The sequence below is a fragment of the Rousettus aegyptiacus genome, unplaced genomic scaffold (genome assembly GCF_014176215.1).
Source record: "Rousettus aegyptiacus isolate mRouAeg1 unplaced genomic scaffold, mRouAeg1.p scaffold_m13_p_6, whole genome shotgun sequence".
Taxonomy (NCBI): Eukaryota; Metazoa; Chordata; class Mammalia; order Chiroptera; family Pteropodidae; genus Rousettus; species Rousettus aegyptiacus.
This window is the reverse complement of record NW_023416309.1, coordinates 21,294,508-21,315,524: the sequence shown is the minus strand read 5'-3', so window position 1 is coordinate 21,315,524 and position 21,017 is coordinate 21,294,508. Positions and strand designations below refer to the sequence as shown.

The 21,017-nt window shown below is 35.8% G+C and overlaps 1 protein-coding gene and 1 pseudogene across 10 annotated transcripts in view; one reads left to right on the top strand and one right to left on the bottom strand.

Annotated features, from left to right (window-relative positions):
* Positions 1-2,727: 2,727 nt before the first annotated feature.
* Positions 2,728-3,699, top strand: LOC107517953 (annotated as a pseudogene).
* Positions 3,700-5,230: 1,531 nt separating this feature from the next.
* Positions 5,231-21,017, bottom strand: part of JMJD1C (jumonji domain containing 1C) — a 291,466-nt gene continuing 275,679 nt past the window's right edge. For all 10 annotated transcript variants that reach the window (XM_016159168.2, XM_016159167.2, XM_016159163.2 and 7 more), the window contains 4 exons: positions 17,951-18,090; positions 16,616-16,792; positions 6,495-6,626; positions 5,231-6,180 (listed from right to left, as the gene is read on the bottom strand). In XM_016159168.2, coding sequence (XP_016014654.2) covers positions 6,091-6,180; positions 6,495-6,626; positions 16,616-16,792; positions 17,951-18,090 — 539 coding nt within the window. In that variant the 3' untranslated portion in view covers positions 5,231-6,090. The remainder of the gene's footprint in view (positions 6,181-6,494; positions 6,627-16,615; positions 16,793-17,950; positions 18,091-21,017) is intronic.

Sequence of the window (21,017 nt, the reverse complement as noted above, 5' to 3'; positions counted from 1 at the left end):
AAAGTGTTGGATATCTCAAACAGCTAATGTGTCTATGGAAAAGGGCTAGAAGGCAATTTAAATAAGACACAGTTTTTTGTTACTTCAAGGGTTATGCAAACACTGCTTTCCCTCTGAGGCGAGGCCCTCCCTAAATGTGTTTCGCCTTCATGTATTTTGTAGATAACTTGTTACATAGTATTTAGCATTGATGGCACAATCCTGAGGAAGTATCTTCTATTACCAGAGCCAAACATGTAATAGTTGTTGAATAAATTATAAAAGAGTTCTGTCCCACACTGATACCCACCCCTACATTGTAACTCTCATGCTTTGCAAGGCACATGTCATGTGGGTGAGGGGAGTGATCCTTGTGTGCCCTTAACATGGTAACATAAATGCCTTCTATTTACTAAGCCTGCATGACCTACCTTGGTCCTATGCTCCCCACTACCCCTCCCCCACCACTCCCCCCCCCCCCCCCCCCCCCCCCCCCGCCTACACACACAGTTCTGTAATAGCTGTGAAGGAACTGAGTCAGTTACCATCCATGCAATGCTGCCGGGGGACTTTCCTGGCTCTCCTTGGGAAGAGTTCCCATCTCATTTTGCACCTCATTTCTTATTTGTTCACTGACCTAGCTATCCAAATCTTTCATCCTTTATCAAATCTGGGGTCAAAGAGTAGAGGGCAGGAAACAGTATTGGATTCATTTGTCCTCAGAATGTACATCCTCTTAAAAGGAGTCCAGCTCTGAACCACACATACAACACATCCTTGGTATACTCTCCACTGACCCCAAGGCCAAGGTCTTTACATAGACCAGACACAGAAAAGATAGGAAATCTTCCAGTCTCAGCTGCAGCCGGTTGGCTCATTTACAGAGAACTGAACAGCTGGTCAGCTGTGAAAATCTCCCGTCAAGAAAGGGAACTCACTTTGTATGCAGCCAGTGACCCAGAGCTTGCCAACATTTCATTTTTGTTTGAAAGTCACTGCTTTCATTCAAAGAGCCAGATTACTCTAAGAGCCAAAGTACTTTGTATACTACTCAGTTCTCTGTACCTTCCATGTGATTTCAAGGCCTATCAAAGTTTATTGTTGTGTAACCAGGGATGTCATAGATATTTTAGTTAGGAAGTCTTGAGTCTAAATCTTGGTGGCATATAGCTGTTTATCTTGTCCACTTGCTACATTCCAATTCATTGTGCAGAGAATATTGGATACTTGCAATCATTCTTCCTTTCCCGTGGCTGACAATCCTTATGTGGTCTGGGAGGGCCTCTTTAACAGGTTCACAAGTAGAAATAGAAAATGCTGAATCTGTATGTGTCTATGCAATGTGTATATACATACTAAAGATATGAGAGCACATTTTTCTTCTGAAGCTCACCAATCTTACCCATATATCATTAAACCCATACCCCAGCTACCAAAGGGAAGTAACAGGAAACTAGATAATGACTTGTATGGGTGCTACGATCCCAGAATATGTGGCAGAGAGAAACGGACAAATGTAATTCATTAATCAGGAAAAGGAAGTCAAATTCAAGTCCAGATGACATTACACTAATATGGGAGGGACCTAAATATTCAGTACAAGTTCCCCTTTATAAAGTCTCTTTGACCTTTCTACAATTATTCCACATATTGAATAGTTCCAGTATCATTTCCTGGAAGAGATGGACATATTCAGATGTCTCCACATTTGAACATATGAGCTAAACCGAGGATGGCGAGAACGAGGTAAAAATGGTCAGGGAAATTGCTCCATCAGGGATCTGATTAGTTAACTCACCAAGCCCACTGAGGAGTCGACAAATGTGTTTAACGATGTAAGCATTGTGGTTTTCTTTCTTCACCCCCACCTTACCAAGAATTAGGTCACTAGCCTGGAATTCAGACCACAGATAGAATACTGTTATTAGGCGGATTTACTTTGAAAGGGAGCCACACTGCCAGGCTTGATCTGCCTTAGCTTCAGCTATTCTGCAGCGGCTATAGTTTGGTTAAAAGGTGGCTCATGTAACAGCAAGAGAAGCAAGAAGTCTTGGAACAATATCACCTTTTGGCAGACTTTAGGGGACCAGCGGGAGGTAGTCTACTCTACAACAAATGTATTGGCCTCAATTCATTTCATGTCAGAATTAAATCAGATATAGCTTATGCAAGCATTAAGCAAAAGATACCATTTGAGTTGAGGCATATATGAAAAATGATATCAAAAAGTCAAAACTAGCAACTTTCCAAAACGCTCAGAGGCGGAGCAGCAGCCGTGCAGGCTGCGTATGTCACACTCCTTCCTGCTCCCCAACACGGCCTCGCCCACTCGCTGGCTATAGAAAATGGTGAAAGAAACCACTGCGATGTTTTGGGGGTCAAAAACACAGTGCCACCGGAAGAATTGCAAAAGACTTAAAGGAAACGCTGATAAGAATCCAAATGTAGAGAAGTTTCAACAGATTTCTCAAGCTCTGTTGTAGACAAAGGGAATTATATAGCAAAGAACAGGCAATTAAAAGGCAGAGCAAGTGGTAGTTTGGGCTACCCCCTTGGACATCTTGGAAGTTTTTTTGGAGAAAACGGAGAGGTAAAAAATGTGCATCAGCTCTTAGTGAAATAATGATGCAACAAGAAAACTAGGTCTGCAAAAGAATGTGATTTGTGACAAAATGTTGAAGGACGACGAGGTGCTAAGAGAGGAGCAGGTGAGTCCTGTTCTAGTTCCCGAGGTAGGAACTGGCATGGTTCAGCAAATTCAGTCTGTGAGCACGGAGTGCTAGGGCAATAGGTGAACGGATAATTCCTAAAGACAGGTGTAAAAGCTGCAATGGAAGGATGACACTTCAACAGAAGATTCTAGTGTTTCACACTGACAAAGGTATGAGAGATGGCTGGAAGTTGACATTAAATGGTGATGGACACCAAGAACCAGGATTGGAGGTAGGAGGAATCATTTAGATCAGAAGGGCCATGCGGTTTTTACTCGACGAGTTGTCCTTTTCCTATCTATGGACATACAGCAGGTTGAAGCATTATGTGGCTTCCAAAAGTCAGTCTCTTAACAAAATCAAACCATAGTCATCATCTCTCATCCAGGTAAGACTGTCAAGCATGGAGATTATCAAATGTGTGCTAAATGAAGGCATGCCAATTTACTGTGGCCCACATGAAAAGGGTTGCCTGACCATTGAATTTGAGGTACACTTTTCTGAGAATGGCCCTCTTACTTATAAACTATCTTTGCTGGAGAAACTACCTGAGGAAGAAAGTAGAAGAAACTCATGAAATGGATTAGGTAGAAATGGTGGACTCTGATCCATACCAGGAAAGGCAGTTCTGTTACAATGGAGAAGCACATGATGAAGAACATCACCCTAGGGGCGCTGTTGTGCTAGACCTCTTAATGGGGCCAGTGGATGACTCAATGCTGGCATTTTATATGCAGTAGTGAAGGATATAATCATAATATGCTCACTACTTGATACTGTTTTTGTCTTAATATTCAGCTTCAGAAGGGTTTTAGAAGTTAAATGAATAAAGTCAAATATAAATGCTGACTTTGCCCTGTGACTTCAGTGTGCACCTTATTACCTGTAAAAACTACTTAAAAATAATTTTCCCCTAGCCTTTTTTCAGGTTATATCTTATAATCGAGTTCAGCTATGTACATGGAATAGCTTCGACTGAAATGCTAGGTATATGTATCGACTTCAGTGTAGAAACCTTCATTATTAAGCTATGAAATTAAAACTGGTAAAAGACAAAGAACAATTTGTAGAGAAGTGTTGGTCTGTATAGTTGCATTAAGTGAGATTGCTTGTGATGCCTCTGCATTTACTCTACTGCCTCAATTGTTTGCTGAAAATTGTATGCTATATAATTTAGCCTGTGGTATCAATGACAGAAATGATACTGTTCTAAAGTAGGAGTTTATCATAATATGCTGTCTCCTTAAGGGCTTGCTGCACTTGTAGAATTATATTCCCTTCTGCTGTTTTGTTAAAAAAATACACACACACACTTACAGTACTGGTTACATCCCCCCCCCCCCTCTCTTTGGACCTTGAATGAGTCTTATATAGAGTAGTGACTTCTGGAGCAGGGTCACTTATGAGTTACAGAGATGAGACCTTTACGGGAAAAGTTATTTGAATGTATGAGACGGGGAGGTTATTTTTAGGTATGTTAGACCATATAACTTATACTCCAAAGTAACCAAAGTATAATATTAGTAGTACACCAAATTATGATGAGTAGCTTTAATTTTGTTTAAAAGTCATATGTTCACAAGCTTAAATGTGGATATCAGAATTCAAGCAATTCTTGAAATGTATGTTTCCTTAATATGCTGATTACACAGCAAAAAAAAAAAAAAATTCAAAACTTACAAAAGAAGGTTCACATAATCATTTGAACTCTCCCTTAGACCAATTTTTTTTCTAGCCAAGTAGTTGTCATCCATTCTATTAGCCCTTGTGCCAGGTGGGGCATTACCGTGGAATGTAATTGCTCTTGTCCCTGGCTGAACCTTGCCTGGAGCTAAAAGATGGTGGACATAAGCAACAGGATAAAAATTGAAAAACATGTAAGGTCACACCTTGGGCTACCACTTTTTTCTTTTAAACTGTGTACTTTCCAGGTGAGAAGAAAAAGCTGTCCCCTCAATATCCTGTAGGTGTCAGTGAAGGGCTACCTATTTCCAGTAAAATTCAAATAAGACTATGTAAGTCTCAGGCAACTAACTGATACTAGCAGTTACATTAAAATCAAGACTCTAAAGTAAAGCAACCTACCAAAGTCGTACAGTAAATAGCAGAACTCCTATTCAATTCAAGCTGACTTACACAGCTCCTTCATGCTACCGCCTTCCCTTCCCTTCCCTTCCCTTCCCTTCCCTTCCCTTCCCTTCCCTTCCCTTCCCTTCCCTTCCCTTCCCTTCCCTTCCCCCGCAACCCCCAACAATATATTAGCAGGCTATCAGCTGGGAAAACGACTTATTTGAAATTGTCTGATCACATATTCTCATAATCATGGGTTTTAAAATTCATATAAGTTCCCTTTTCAATTAAATGTGTTCGTAAATAAAGTCAGAGTTACCCGTATTCCTTCCTTTAGTTGGGCCATAGGACAAGTAAGCTGAGCCACTTATTTGTGATGGCCATAAAGCCTGCAGAAAGCTGAAAAAAGCTTACAAGAATAAAACACAAGGAAGAAATGTTCCAAAAAAAACCATAATATCACAAGAAAATGTTGGTCACCTTGATGATGAAACAAGCCAATTTTTGATAAAGTCCTTTTAATGGAAAATGTAAAACCCTTTTCAACTTCAATGTACAAAGCCATATGTAACACTTGCACTTAACAAATAAAAGCCAGCCAATGTTTTAAAAAAATACATTAAATGTATATATGTATATATTTACATAGCATATTAAGTTTAATATTTAGCTTTAAAAGTTCACATAAATTTTACCAAAATGAAACAATTTTAAATAAATTACACCTTTTGAAAATGTTTAATTGTACAGTCAATAGCTTCAACAAAATATTGAAGTGTCTGTATTTAGTATCTACTTTATATACTTTACATTTTACAAATTTTACAATTATTTGGCAGTAATTTTCTGATTATAACATGAATGCTGTGCGATTCAGCAATTTCCCAAATGCAGGCAATAGCTGGTGTTTGTGTCCTATTCTCACAGTAACTGTCTCTATGTAGTGAAAAATATCAGTTATTTTAGTAAACTGTACAAGGTCACATTTACACTTGATCAACAATATAGCATAGAATTTTGTATTTTTTTTTCCAAAAATAAATACATCATTTTTAAATCTGGAATTTTCACAAACATCATATACACTATAATACAAAAACAGCTATGAAGTGCTGCTTTTTAAATGTAGCTTGTTTTAATAACAATGAATCATAGGAGCTGTGACTTAGGCTGTACTTCTGCAGTGTCAGTAACAAGTAATTACTACAGAGAGAATTTCTTGGCACTGATGGTTTTATGAAGCTTAAGTCAGTGTGCATACATATATCATCGTTCAAGAGTAAGTAATATCACCAGTTCCCTGGCCGAAAAACAGCAAACTAGAACACACCTAATTTTCTTCCATATCCTCCGTTTCATCTTCGTGTATCTTCAAAGCTCTCACCATTTCCTTGACTGCATGATACAAGATGTTTTTAACCTGAAAGAGATGTTGGTATTTCTAATCACTTCAGCTGAAGATAAACAAATGAAAACTGCTATAATAAAAATAAATAATTTAATGGAGGAAAACCAAATTGAAGAAAAATAAATGTCAAAGTTAAAAAATGTTAAACCAAAAGTTAAAATAAGGGCCACTAAAGGTCATACAAGTAAAATGTGTATTGGTGTTAATCTTTGGTTGTTATCCTAACGTGACAAACTAAGCAATGACTGTTTAAGCTGTTATGCATGTTTCACATTTCTGAATATAAAAAGCCTGCAGAATAGGAGCTAGAAAAACTCGTCCCTTACCTGTAGTTTATCATCATAATTGATTTCTTCCTTCAAAAGTCTTAGTTCCTGTGTTAAATGAAATGACTGTACAAGATGTTCTGGAGACACAAAGTCTTCAGTTACCTGAATACAGCTGTGAAAATTCTGTACCTATCCCCAAACACAGAAAGAGTGAAATGTAAATTTTAGGAGGTAGGGATAAAAAAACATTGTCTATTAACAGTAAACACAACAGACAATTCACCAGAGAACTTATATTCGTCAAAATATCAAATGCATTTCAAAGCGGATGACCACACTTTAGGAGAAAGTTATATCACTGAAAAGTTTCATGTAAAGTAACTTTGTAAATACAGAATATTTTTAAATGATGAAAAGAAAAACTTTCCAGGAGTCCTTCAGAGAGGCTGATAATATTAAATGATCAATTTTGTCATGGTAGATTTTTTGGTGTTACTTAAAAAAAAAAAAAAAGGCTAAGTAGAAAGTAGTTGTTTTATATCAGTCTGGATGTTTGTTATTGCTCCGCTGGCTTTCAGCATTTTGACCATTTCACGGTTAACTTTTATACCAGAGAGTAAAGAGAAGTTTGATTATCTGTGAGGAACTGGGATGAAAACTACAGTTCCAGACAGATCAACTCACAAGACTTTTAGAATTTTAGGATTTTGTTTGTTCATGCCTTTCTTTCAAACCAACCAAAGATATCCTTCACTCTCCTGTGGGTATAGTACAACTGTTTTCCAAGTTGTCTTTCTCCTGATTCAATGGTTTCCATAAGAAGCCAATGTCTTATCTGTTATTTGCTCAGCATCTATAAGATGACTCCACACTTTGCTATTTCTTAGAGCTGCTCTCTATTAATGCTCAGTATAATGACAAAGGCCCAAGATGATCCAATCTGGATTTTGTGATGTTTCAGAAAATTCCTGAGAAAGGAGAAATAAATGAAAATCAAGCTCCTAAATTTATTCTAATTTTTTTTTAAAGTATACAAATTAATTGGGAGGAGTGAGAAGTGGAAGATAGTAAGTAGGGAATGGAGATTGTTAAAAAATCTAATTGAAATAAGGCATAAAGTCAGCAGAAGGAAAGAATGAAAGAAATAATCAAAATCAGAGCAGAAATAAATGAAATTGAAAACAAAAAAACAATAGAAAAATAAATACAACAAAGAGCTGGTTCTTTGAGAAGGTTAATAAAATTGAAAAGCTACAGAAAAAAGAGAAAGGACACAAACAAAATCTGGGATGAAAGAGAGAAATTACGACTGATATTGCAGAAATACAAAGGGTCATGCAAGAAAACTATGAAAAGTATAAAACACCAAATTTAATAACCCAGAAGAAATGGACCAGTACTTAGAAAAATACAACCTTCCTAGACAGAATCAAGAAGTGGAAAATCTAAATAGATCGATCAGCGGTAAGGAAATTGAAACAATCATCAAAAACCTACCAAAAAGTAAAAGTCCAGCACCAGATGGCTTTATCAGTGAATTCTACCAAATATTCAAAGAAGTTTTAATGCCTATTCTCCTCAAACTCTTCCAAAAAATTGAAGAGGAGACAACACTTCCCAAATCATTTTATGAGGCCAATATTACTCTGTTACCAAAGCCTGGTAAAGATAACACATAAAAAAGAAACTACAGACCAGTATCTCTCATGAACACCGATGCAAAAATCCTAAATAAGATACTAGTGAACCGAATACAACAACATATTAAAAAGATTATACACCACGACCAAATGGCCTTCATCCCAGGGGAACAGGGAAGGTTCAATGTACACAAATCAATTAATGTGACGCACCACACAAACAAACTAAATAATAAGAATCATATGAGCATATCAATAGATGTAGAAAAAGCCTTCAACAAGATACGGCATCCATTTATGATCCAAACACTTCACAAAATCGGCATAGAAGGAAAGAACCTTAACATAATAAAGGCCATCTATGACAAACCCTCAGCCAGCATTATACTTAATGGTGAAGAACTAAAAACCTTCCCTTTAAGATCAGGAACAAGGCAAGGCTGTCCACTATCACCACTGCTATTCAACATAACATTTGATGTCCTAGCAAGTGCAATCAGGCGAAAGAAAGATGTAAAAGGCATCCAAATAGGAAATGAAGAAGTCAAACTGTCACTATTTGCGAATGACATGATTCTCTATATAGAAAACCCTAAAGACTCCACAAGAACACTACTAGAAACAATAAGCAAATACAGTAAAGTTTCTGGATACAAAATCGATGCTCAAAAATCCACAGCATTCTTATATTCTAATAATGAGGTGTCAGAAAAAGAAAAGGAAAAAATAATTCCTTTTGCAATTGCTCCAAAAAGAATAAAATACCTAGGAATAAATTTAACGCAACACGTGAAGGACCTATATAATGAAAACTATTAAAAGAAATAGAAAAAGAAATTGAAGAAGATACAAAGAAGTGGAAAGATATTCCATGTTCTTGGATTGGAAAAATCAACATAGTTAAAATGACCATATTACCTAAAGCACTGTACAGATTTAATGCAATCCCCATCAAAATCCCCTCAGCATTTTTTAAAGAAATAGAACAAAAAAATAATCAGATTGTATGGAAGCACAAAAGACCCCGAATTGCCAAAGCCATCCTGAGAAAAAAAGAATGAGGCTGGAGGCATCACTGTCCGACTTCAAATTATACTACAACGTGACAGTAATCAAAATGGCATGGTATTGGCAGCAAAACAGACACACAGACCAGTGTAACAGATTCGAGAGTCCAGAAGTAAACCCATATTTATATGGGCAAATATTTTTTGACAAAAAAAGCCAAAAGCATACAATGGGGAAAGGAAAGCCTCTCAAGGACCTTGGACTTAAAGAGGATTTTGTGAATTTGACCTCAAAGGCAAGGGAAGTAAAAGCAAAATAAACGAATGGGACTACATCAAACTAAAAATCTTCTGCTCAGCAAAAGAAATCGTCAACAAGGTAAAGAGACAACCATCTCACGGGGAAAATATATTTGCAAGCAATGCCTCCGATAAGGGCCTAATATCCAAAATATACAAAGAACTCATACAACTCAATAACAATAAGAAAACAAACTATCCAATCAAAAAATGGGCAGAGGACTTGAACAGACACTTCTCTCTAGAGGACATACAAATGGCCAACAAACATGAAAAGATGCTCAACATTGCTAGCTATTAGGGAAACACAAATCAAAACCACAATGAGATACCACCTCACACCTGTTAGAATAGCTATAATCAACAGGACAAGTAATAACAAATGTTGGAGAGGATGCAGAGACAAAGAAACCCTCATGCCCTACTGGTGGGACTGCAAATTGGTACAGCCACTATGGAAATCAGTATGGAGGTTCCTCAAAAAACTAAGAATTTATCTACCACATGATCCATATGATCCAGCAATCCCAGTCCTCGGTATTTACCCCAAAGACTTGAAAACCCATATCCAAAAAGATATTTGCACACTGATGTTCATGGCACATGATTCACAGTGGCGAGGACCTGGAAGCAACCAAAGTGTCCTGCAATAGATGATTTGGCTAAAGAAGCTGTGGTACATATATACAATGGAATAATACTTATCTATGAGAAAAGATGAAATACTGCCATTTGCGACAACATGGATAGACCTCGAGATAATCATGCTAAGCGAAATAAGCCAGACTGAAAAAGTAGAAAATCACATGATATCACTTATATGTGGGATATAAACCTAAAAGTCAACAAATGAACAGGACAAACAGACTCAGGGACATGGACAATGGACTAGTGGTTACCAGAGGGTAGGGGGAGAAGGAGGAAGGAACAGGGTAAACAGGGTAAACGGGGTCAAATATAGAGGATTGGGGGAGGGTGAAGTGGGTAAAGGGGATCAAATATATGGTAGCTGAAGGAAAAACTGGACTTTGGGTGGTAAATACACAATAGAATAGATAGATGTCAAACGATAATGTACACCTGAAAATTACATAATTGTATTAACCAGTTACCCCAATAAAACAATAAATTTTTAAAAAATCTAACTGATGACAGAGTAATGGATTCCAAAGGGGCTGGAATTCCTCTTCTGGGCAGAATGGTCATATGAACAACTGCTGAAGTCTGTAGTTTTTAACTCTAAGCACTATATGCCTCTATTGATAATTCGACAGCATATATTATCTATCTTTCTATCTATCTATGTAATCTAATCTATCCAAATAAAACATTCCCTTCTTTTTTAATCTGGACAACGAACAGAGCGGATGCCTCACATTTCAGCACTGATGTAGTGTCACTGGATCTTCATTATGTCTGTACAGCAGATGCTTTATTTCACATAGCAGGAAACTACACATAAGGCGTTCAGTGCCTATTCCAAGATAAATCAGCCAATAAATGGCAAGTCAATAGGAACCCAGCTCCTGCGATATCTTGTCTCACATGCTTTACAGTCCTACATTAACTCTGTCATACAGGCTTAGTCTCCAGATGCCCTGTTCTCTTTGTTTTCATTTACCTGAACATGCCTTTAAAAGTTCCAGTATGTACCTTTTAGCACATCTAGCCCTACTATTTTTATAACTTCTATTTTCATTGGTATGGCGATGTTGTTTATACATCATTTTTTTTTTCTGGTTTCTATTAGCTCTTTGGGCAAATTTAAGGTAGTTGACTTAAAATCTATGTCTAGTTAGTCTAATATTTGGGCTCCCTGAGGATAGCTCCTGTCAATTTTTCTCTGAACAGGTCACACTTTTGTGTTTTTGTATATGTTTGTAGCTTTTTCTTGAAAATTGGACATCTGAATATGATGTGGTAACTGGAAATCTGATTCTCCCACAGTCTCAGGGTTTGCCGCTGTCGATTTTTTTTTTTTTTTTGGTGACTTTTCCAAACTATTTTTGGAAACTATTTTTGCAAAGATTGTACTCCTTGTTAGGTGTGGTCACTGAAGTCTCTGTTTAGTTATTTCAATCGTCAGCCAGTGACCTGCCAGAGAGCTCCTTAAACACCAAAATCTTCATTAGGTAGTCCTCTAGTTGATCTAAGTCTTAGATTAGATTTCTCAGTTCTGAAAAAGTTGATTCTGTCAGTCTTTGTCAGTATATGGTTGTTGTTTATCACTTTTAGAACAGTGACTTTTATGAGTGTGTACAAGATGCTTTTTTGTTTACTTATGACCTCAACCTAATTTACTTTACTTAAAGGCGTAAAGGGTTAGTTTGAAGGGGCAAAGTTCAGTTTTAAAGTAGAACACATGTGAACTTCCATTCCACTTAACCCTTTCTTTGGCCATGTTTGAGTCATTTACATTTCACTTCCTTGATGAACTATCTTATTCGTACTTGCCTTTAGGATCAGTTGGAATCGGAAATTGGTAATGTTAAGAAAATATAACTCTTGTGTTCATAATAGGAAGGTTATTATATTAATATTGTGATTTCCCATATACATAACAACTTATGAGAACTTAAGAGTGGAAAGATTTTGCCAACGTCTAAGTCATATGAATGCAGAGAATTTACAACATTTATATTACGAACTCACTATAAACGACCAAATACAATCAATTAAGCTAATAGTTAAGGGCAAATTTATCACTAAAGATTTTATGTTAATTTTTAAAAATTGTTGCTGTTTAAAATAAAGACTGTTTAGACCTCAGAGTACTAGAGATGAGACAAAGTAAATACTGGAGGTCCTGGAGGTCAGCATCTACCTGCTCTGTCTAGGGACACACAGGAATTTCACAGCCTTTAGTCATTTTGCCAGCAGGAGATTTTTCAGTCTGCAATTCTAGAGTAATTAAAATATAAAGAGGGCTGTGGCTATGATACTTTCCCTCGCTCAGCTTGCTAGGATATTCATCTGGACACTCCTGCAGAGACGGAGCAGAGTTCCTCCTGCTCCTTAAGTCTGGCTTCTCAAAGTGCTTACTGGTGACAAAGCAAAGAACAGAATGTTGCTTCTTCCCTAGCACTGTTGGCCCGTCACGCAGTATCACTTGGTCGAATCAGTTTTTCGGTGAGTGTCTTGGGTTTACAGGGGCTTGCTATTTGTTTGGTCCCTGCCCAGTAACATCAGTATCACCTGGGAACTTAGAAATGTAAAATTTCAGGTCCTTCTTCAGACCCACTGAATCAACTTCTGGAAATGGAGTCCAGCAGTTTCTGTTTGTTTATTTTTTAATCAAGCCCTTCAGAAAATTCTAATGCATACTAAAGCATGAGAAGTACTGATTTATTAGAGTTTGGGATTATTTTAAGGGTCACCTGTAGTCTATTGGAAGTCTTGAAACCATCAATGAAAAGTTTTCAGGACCTCTAAGGACTAAATAAGTTGTAAAAAATAATGCATCTCAAATCCAAGTCAATATTGTGAACACAGTTCTTACTTCCTCAATTCTCTCTCAAAATCACATTACCATTCATTGTAGAGCTGTAAAAACCACAACAGAGTGCAAAAAAAAAAAAAAAAAAAAGTAAAAACTGTAAAACTGTGCTGCCATTATCATGCCACATAATGAAAGGTAGAAATTCTTATAGCTGGCAATTCTGTGCCAAAATATGCAGCAGAGAAGTTTTTTCTTGGAATTCTCATTAATTAGTGGCAGAGATCATAATAGAATCTGCCAGTCTAGGCCATACATGCTGCCTCAGTCTATTCACGTATAATGTCTTTTTATCGCAGGTGAAATGTGCTCTTTATAATCTAAGTAAAATTTCTAAAACATGTTTTCCTATGTACTTACGTGTATAATCATAATTGGAAGTAAAGAGTGCAACATAAGTGAACTTTCTGAAGTATCCAGAGAAGGAATATACAGAAACAGGCCAAAATATACATCTTTGTACAAAGAGCACAGTAAACATTATAGAAGGTCATAATTTTGTTTTCATCTATACTTTTGCAAAGAAAAAAAGCAACAACACTGTTTTCGTGAAGTTTACCTTCCAGTTGGGGCAGGGGTTAAAAAGACAATAAACAAAGTTAATTATGAAACATGCTGGAAGGTTATGAGTGGAATGGAGCAAAATAAAATAGGGAAGATGACAGGCAGTTGGGGTGACACAATTTGCATTTTTAAACTAGAGTGAAGACCACACTAAGGTGACATTTGAGCTAAGCCTAAAAGAATGAGAAGAAGCAAGTCTTACAGATATCTTAAAGGAAAAATAATTTCAGACAAAAGGATTATCGAGTACAGTGGCCCTGAGGTGGGAACATGCTTCATATGTGTGAAAACCACAAAGAGGGCAAAGTAGCAAGAGAAGTAAGGAAGAGAGCAACGGAAGGAGGGCAGTGAGCGGTGTGTGTGTGCATGTGTCCGTGCAGATAGGATACAAGTACAGATTGTTTAGGGCCTTGTGAGGTTTTGAGCAGTGATCTGTGAACTAACCTTTTTTTAAACAGGATCACTTTCCCTACTATTTTGAGAAAACACAGCTCTTTTCCCTCTCTGCCTAAAAAAGCAGAAGCAGCAGAGCGGCAGCACATGCGTGAGATTGCTCTGTCACAGTGACCGCACCTCAGCAGGAGAAGCACTGGGGGCAAAGGTGAGAAAAAGACTAATTTTTCACTGTGGACCCTCCTGTACTGTTTGAATTTATTAAAAATAATATAAATATATTTTCAAAAGAAAATATTCGAAGCAGTCTTTTCCATAAATAGTACTGGAACAACTAACTGTCCATATACAAAAAACTGGAACTTTGATCCATACTTTGTACTGCAACAACTAAAATTGGACCATAGACCTAAATGAACGAATAAATGACTATAAAACTTCCAGAAGAAAATGTAAGAGAAAAGTTCTTGTAATCTTGGGCTAGGCAAGAAATTTACAGACATAACAATAAAAGTAGGACACATAAAAAAAAAAAAAACAATTAATCAATAAACTTCATCAAAATTTTAAAACTTCTGTTCTTTGCAAGTCACCATTAAGAAAACAGAAGGACAAACCAGAGAGTAGGAGAATATATCTGCAAAGCACGTAACAGATAAACTATGGCAGATAAGCACATGAAAATATGCTGAACACATTTACTTAAGAAAATGTAAATTAAAACCACAATGAGACACCAATGCACATACTTAAATGCTTCAACTGACAACAAAGAGAGGAAATATAATTCACATATAGTGCTTTGGAGAATGGCTTGGCAGTTTCATAATCTTACATTTATCATACAACCACGCAATTCCACTACTTGGTATTTACCCAACTGAAATGAAAACCTATGTTCATACAAAATCCTGTATGTAAATCTTAATTGTGGCTTGCTATTATTGCCCCGAACTGAAAATTACCCAAATGTTCTTTAGTTGGTGAACAGATAAGAAACTGGCACATTTATATAATGAACTACCCAACAATAAAAAGGAAACAATCACTGATACACACAACATAGATAAAACTCAAGTGTATTGTTGAATAAAAAAAGCTAAACTCCAAGGCTATATACTGTATGATTACAATTACATGACATTCTTATAAAGGCATAACTACAGGGAAAGGAAAGAATTAAATATTATAGGAAAGTTAGATGAGAGAAGAGGTTATACAAGGGGTGGGAAGGAATTTCTTAAGAGCAATGCAAGTGTTCTATAATTTAATTATGTTGTGACTTAACTATATATTTGTCAGAAGTTACAGAACTGTACACAAAAAAGTGTGTATTTTACTAAATCCAAGTCATACTCCAAAAAACCCCCCCAAAACTGCACTGTCCAGCTCAACATTAAGAAAACGGATATTGGATAAGTTGAATATGTTAGAATTTTCAAGGAAAACTGTTTTGTATTATCAAAGAATCACTCCTATTTATAGAAAGATTTACTGTACTATTTTCTTAAATAGGCTATTCATTTGAGGGTATTTTACATTTAGATACAGATTAGTCTTCTGATAAGAGGCAAAAAAAAAAAGTACATGGAGGTGAATTGCAATTAAACGTGAATCATAAATGATCTAACATCTCTGAAATGATCATGCAAATCTATGGAAAAAAAAGCAATTTAACATAAATTTATTAACACAATATTTCCCCCCAGGAAGTTATTAGAAAAAGTTATATTATTTATTATTGTTTCTATTTTGCTCTCCTAATTGCAATTTGAGATCTAAGAATGATAAATTTAACCTTGAACTTGACATCTTAAAAGCTAAGCAACTATTGCCACTTAAGGACTATATGTGCTATTATAATAGTGTCACAAATGCTAAAAGGAAGTAATTGTATATATTGTTATATAAAATATGGGAAACTTTCCTAGGTAAAAGTACACATACCAGATACTTTGCATACTTTGTTACAACGAGGGCTAAATTGGTCTGTGTAGCTCCAGTCTACTTACAGGAATCTATTGTATGTTTAATCCAGTCCTTTATACCTACCATCTATTCTGTACCATTCTTCTAGGTGCCATACGGTTAAGCCACAGAAACAAAGATTAAGTTCGGTTTTTAAGTTTTGTGGATCGATAGCTAAAAATTAACATGTCATCTTTCTTTGGACATTAATTGCTATGTCAGCAAACTAAAGAGACTCAAGGCGTATACGCCTGAAAGCCTAAATTTTTAAATGGTCTAGCCCATAATCATTCTATTCAGACTTGGTACCTTAGAAGATGTATGATCTCTAAGTCTTAATATTCCCCCTCTTACTGTTAAGTTTCAGCTATTATGAACTGAACAAAAGTACAGTGAATCCTGACTTAACCATGTCAGGTTCTGTGACTTTAAGTGAAACATAAGTGAACTTTCCACTTATAATGAAACCAATTTTTCCATAGGCTAAATGATATAAACAAAAGTTAAACTGCTATAGGAAAATGAAACATTATTCCAAGATCTGCTATACCTTTTCCCCTAAAAAAGTTTTAAAAATTAGATTTCAATCCATTAAATCAGAGACAATACAAAAATAGAAATACAGCTGATGCTTAAACAATTAAAGCTCTCAAAGAATTTAATTATGTCAGATCTCTTCAAGCACTAAAAAGCTATTTTGGTGATTTCTTAATAAAGGCACACTGGTACAGGTTATTTTCTTATGTTTTCATTTATACTTATACTCAGAAGAATTTTTTTTAGCTCAAAGCTGGACTAAGTTTTGCATACCTGATGAAGTGCTCCTGCTGGTAAGACAACAGCATCACCAAGGAACTGAATAAGAGTGCAGGTTCTGACTCCATATTCCTCAAACAGCCTTTGGCGGAGCTTTTTGTTCACATACCAACTTTGGTCACGTATTGGATCATGTTCTGGTAGAACTTCAAGGCCTTGTTCTTTTGAAATCTGAAATATATGGATTAAAATTAAAATATACACCCCAAGTAAGGGAAATAGCAAATCCTGTATTTCAATTTTCTTTACAATAATAATCATTTGTTCTCACAATCTTATGGAATGATAATTGAACTCAAGTTAAAGAAAATATTCCACAACAATTTAAAAAGCCAAAGGATATTAAAACAATACTGCACACTGATGAGCTATTAATACAGTGAATCATATTTCCTTCTCATCTTTTCCTTCCACTTTATAATTGTTTCAAGAGTGTAACAACAGAGATGAGGAAAAGCTTAGTTTTCCAAGTCAGTTCATTCATATGTAGATTTCATAAACATGTATTGATCCTCTTTTTTAAGGGAGGTACAAAGATAAATACCTTTATACTCCTAGTCTTCTAACACTTGACAAATCAATTTCAAGGGACCCTTTATAACTAGTGAATAATCAGCTTTAAAAAGCACAATTTATAATATTTTTAATTAAAACACTGGTAAAGTAATCTGGGATAAGATAGTAGGTACAGGGCTATAGCCATTTCACACTGGCTAGAGACAAGGTCCTTAAGTCCCTTTAGAAGGAAGATTAATAATAATAAGAAAAGAAGCAATGGTCCTTTAAAAGAAATCCCTATCATTAGAAAATTTAGAAAATATTTGAGCAAAGGGTTTAAACCAGTGATTTCAGATAAGTGTATCATTTTCATTTAGAGTGTCTTAACTAAACAGAAGGTAAATTTCTCAAAATTTCTGTCTATTCAAGAATGCAAGTATCACAGAGCAATCAGATGTGATAAAGTAGAATTATTCCTTAGATGAACAGCAAAAAAAAAAAAAAAAAAAAACAAACAAAAAAAAAAAAAAAAAAAACACCCTATATTCTTTAGTCATTACTTTTCACCAAGGGTAATATCTGACTCATCAACGGATTAGTTCTTTACTATAAGGAGATGGGGAAGCATTAACTGATAAGAAATAGCCATTCCAAACCCTCAACACGAAATGAACTTTAAGCGGAGGAAGAAAAAGGAGCATTTGACTTTCAACAACAACAAAAATCCCATTATTTACTCTTATGTTGCTGAATGCCAAATTAAGTTAAATTAAAAATTAGTGAGTCCTTGCTCAAGGTGAATAGATAAACTATTTGCAACCTAAATTATACCTTTTGAAGAAATTCCCGTATCTTGTCAACATCTTTTCCAGCATAAATATGCCACAGAGCACCAGGTATTTCACTTGAGTCCTTCAATCGTTTTCTTAAAATGTCATCCAAATCTTCTTCCTCAAATTTCTTGAGTATTCCTGAAATACAATAGAATATTTTCAAATTGGTCAGTAAAGAATACCAACAGAAAGCCAACTGTCCTAGAATTGATCAGAGGCAGCATAGCGCCTGACTAAATCGGGACTCTTAAAGAGGCGATGAACCCAGTTATGTATCAAAGGTAAGAACCCTAAGAGCATTAACCCTGTGTAACTGGGGACACTAGTACCTTTCCTGGTTTGTTTTCTGCAAATCAAGGAACGAGATAAAAACTCAAGGGCTTCTACTCAAACGTAACCAACTTTCTTCCTGTCTCAAGGGAGTGGTCATAACAATGATTTGCACTCATATAGCATTTCATAACCTAGAAAAGACTTTCATGACTACTATTAATCAAGTGGCCTCTGCAACCACTTAGTAAGGTAGGTTAGGATCATGACCTCTTATTTAATAGGTAGGTTAGGATCATGACCTCTTATTTAATATCTGAGGAAACAGGTTCAATGAAACGAATGAATTTGTTCATTACAATGACTAATGAAAGATAGAACAAAACGTCTTCTAATTTCTAGGAGATATCATAATTATTAACGGGTAATCTGTAATCATGTGTGAATGCCTCAGGTGCTTCAGTTTTGAGGAAGTATCAGGTCATTCTAAATTGTTAACAAATTACACACACACACACACACACTCACACACAGGAAAAATTATTAACTGTGGTTATTTCTGAGAGAAACATATGCAGGTCTTCTTTTTCAAACCCTCGATTTTACTACAGTGAACATTTTAAAGACATGTTCTTTTAAAAGAAAAAGAATCTACTGTCCAGTACAATGAATACATCAGACATTTCCTAATTTGTGACAGTAAAAGCTTTTTTATCTTTAAAACTGACTGCAAGGAGTTCTTTTTTTCTTTCTTCTTCCTCTTTTTTTTTTTTTTTTGCTAGGATGTCCTAATTCAAACATTTATTGAGTGTTTACAATGTGCCAGACACTATCCTAGAATGCTGGTAATTAGAGTTAAGAAAGACCTGGTCAAGAACCTCACAGAGTAAAGAAAGGCATATGTAGGCAAATAAAAAGAATATCGCATAGTAAGTGCAATCATGAGTAGAAAAGGTATACAAAGATTGGTTCAGTTCTCAAATGTTACTGTGTGATCTATGTTTAAAACGTTCTCTTTAAAAATGATAGCTATAGTTTTAAAATGTATTTTCTTAAAATTATAAGTTGGCAAACAAATAGGTTTTCTAATTTTATTTTTTCTTTAAATTCTATTGCTCTGTAAGTTATGAAGAGGAAAAGGAGGATGTATCATAAGGAAGAGAAAGTTTTTCTTTAATGAAGATCTCTAGGGAGGGTGAAAATCTGACTTAAACTCTGAAGGATGAATACAGGAATTTGCTAGGAAGGAGATAGGAAGTCATTGTAGGTAGAGGAAAAAGCACATGCATTAAATAAGTAGGGCAGTATTTTTGGACATGTTTTTAAGCATCATCATAACCCTAACACATTCCTTTTTTGTGATCATCTATAAAAACTGGCAAAAGCTTGAGATAATGAAAGACTGTCAAAAGAATTAAAATGTTAATGAATGTTTTCTCAAAAGACCAGGTATTATGCTATAAATAAGGGACTGGAGGTGTGTAGGAACAAAGAGATGAGTAAGATAGTTCCAGCATTTAAGAACATGAATGAACAGTAGAGGAGAAAAGCAGGTATGACCTCTGCATTTTAGTGCTACAGGGGATGATACGAACAAAATACAATGAGGTACAGAACAGATATTTAACCTTGTGGTATCATAGGCTTTGAAAGGATAAGTAATCTGAAATGGAGGTCACACATTTCTATGGCAGCCGGGGACTACAACCCAAGTGTGCCTGACTTAAATTCTTGGGACTAAGAGAGGAAAGGGTTTTTTTTTTACCTATTGTAATCAAGAGCATCAATCAGTTAAGGAAGCTAAGAAATATACGTACGTTTTTATAGTTTTGGGGAGTTTAGGTTGGGTATTACAGAAGCTCTCAAATACATAGAAAAGCTGAGTGAATACTATAATGAATTCCCATGTCCTCAGGACCTAGCCACTAAGCTATACATTCTGGGCTCCAGATAAAGAATTGGTGATCTAAGTGATGGTGGGAAGTCTTACATAGAATGTCACATAGGTAGAAAATAAAGTCTGTAACTCTAGAAAAGTCTTTGTTGTTAGTCCATAAGGTGTTAAGAACCAAGGAATAGTGTCACAGAGGCCAAGCCCAGTACATGAAGACAACATAGTGATTAAACAGTGCCATTTATTACAGAGGTGGCAATAATAAAAGGACCAGAAGGAACCACTGACTTATCCAATTGTGAGAAAGTAATTTCAGTGGAGTAACAGACATAGGGGCCAACCTGCATTTAGTTTACATGTGAAAGGGAAGTGACAGACACAGAAATGGATTTGTTATGAGGGCAGGAGCAAGAGAATGGTGGCAAAGACATGATTTGCAGGAGGTTTTCTTTTGAAAAAGAAGGAACAGTCTTAGAGTCTGCTCCTACTCTGAAGAAAAGCAGCCACTGGAGAGGGAAAATTTAAAGGCCTACATCTATAAAGAAGGGAATAACAAAAGGGAGTAACAGATGAAACAAGGTTTTAGAAAGAAATCTAGAAGATGGAATCTGAAACGAATACACTGGATAGAAAAGTTACTTCTATTTAGAAAAGGCCTCTTCTTTCCCTGACACTGGAGAATAAAAAAAGAGGAACCATGAGGCACGAACCAAGTCTTAACCACCTTCAGAGCCTTAAAACCTAGCCTTTATTATTCACTTAATGTTTATAAGTGAGCTGAACAGTTTATTTTCACTACTATAGAATATAATGATAGGACAGAAGCAAATAAACAATATTCATTTTTAAAATTAAAATTCCTATCATAGCAAAAGACAGGTAAATACATTAATCACTCAAG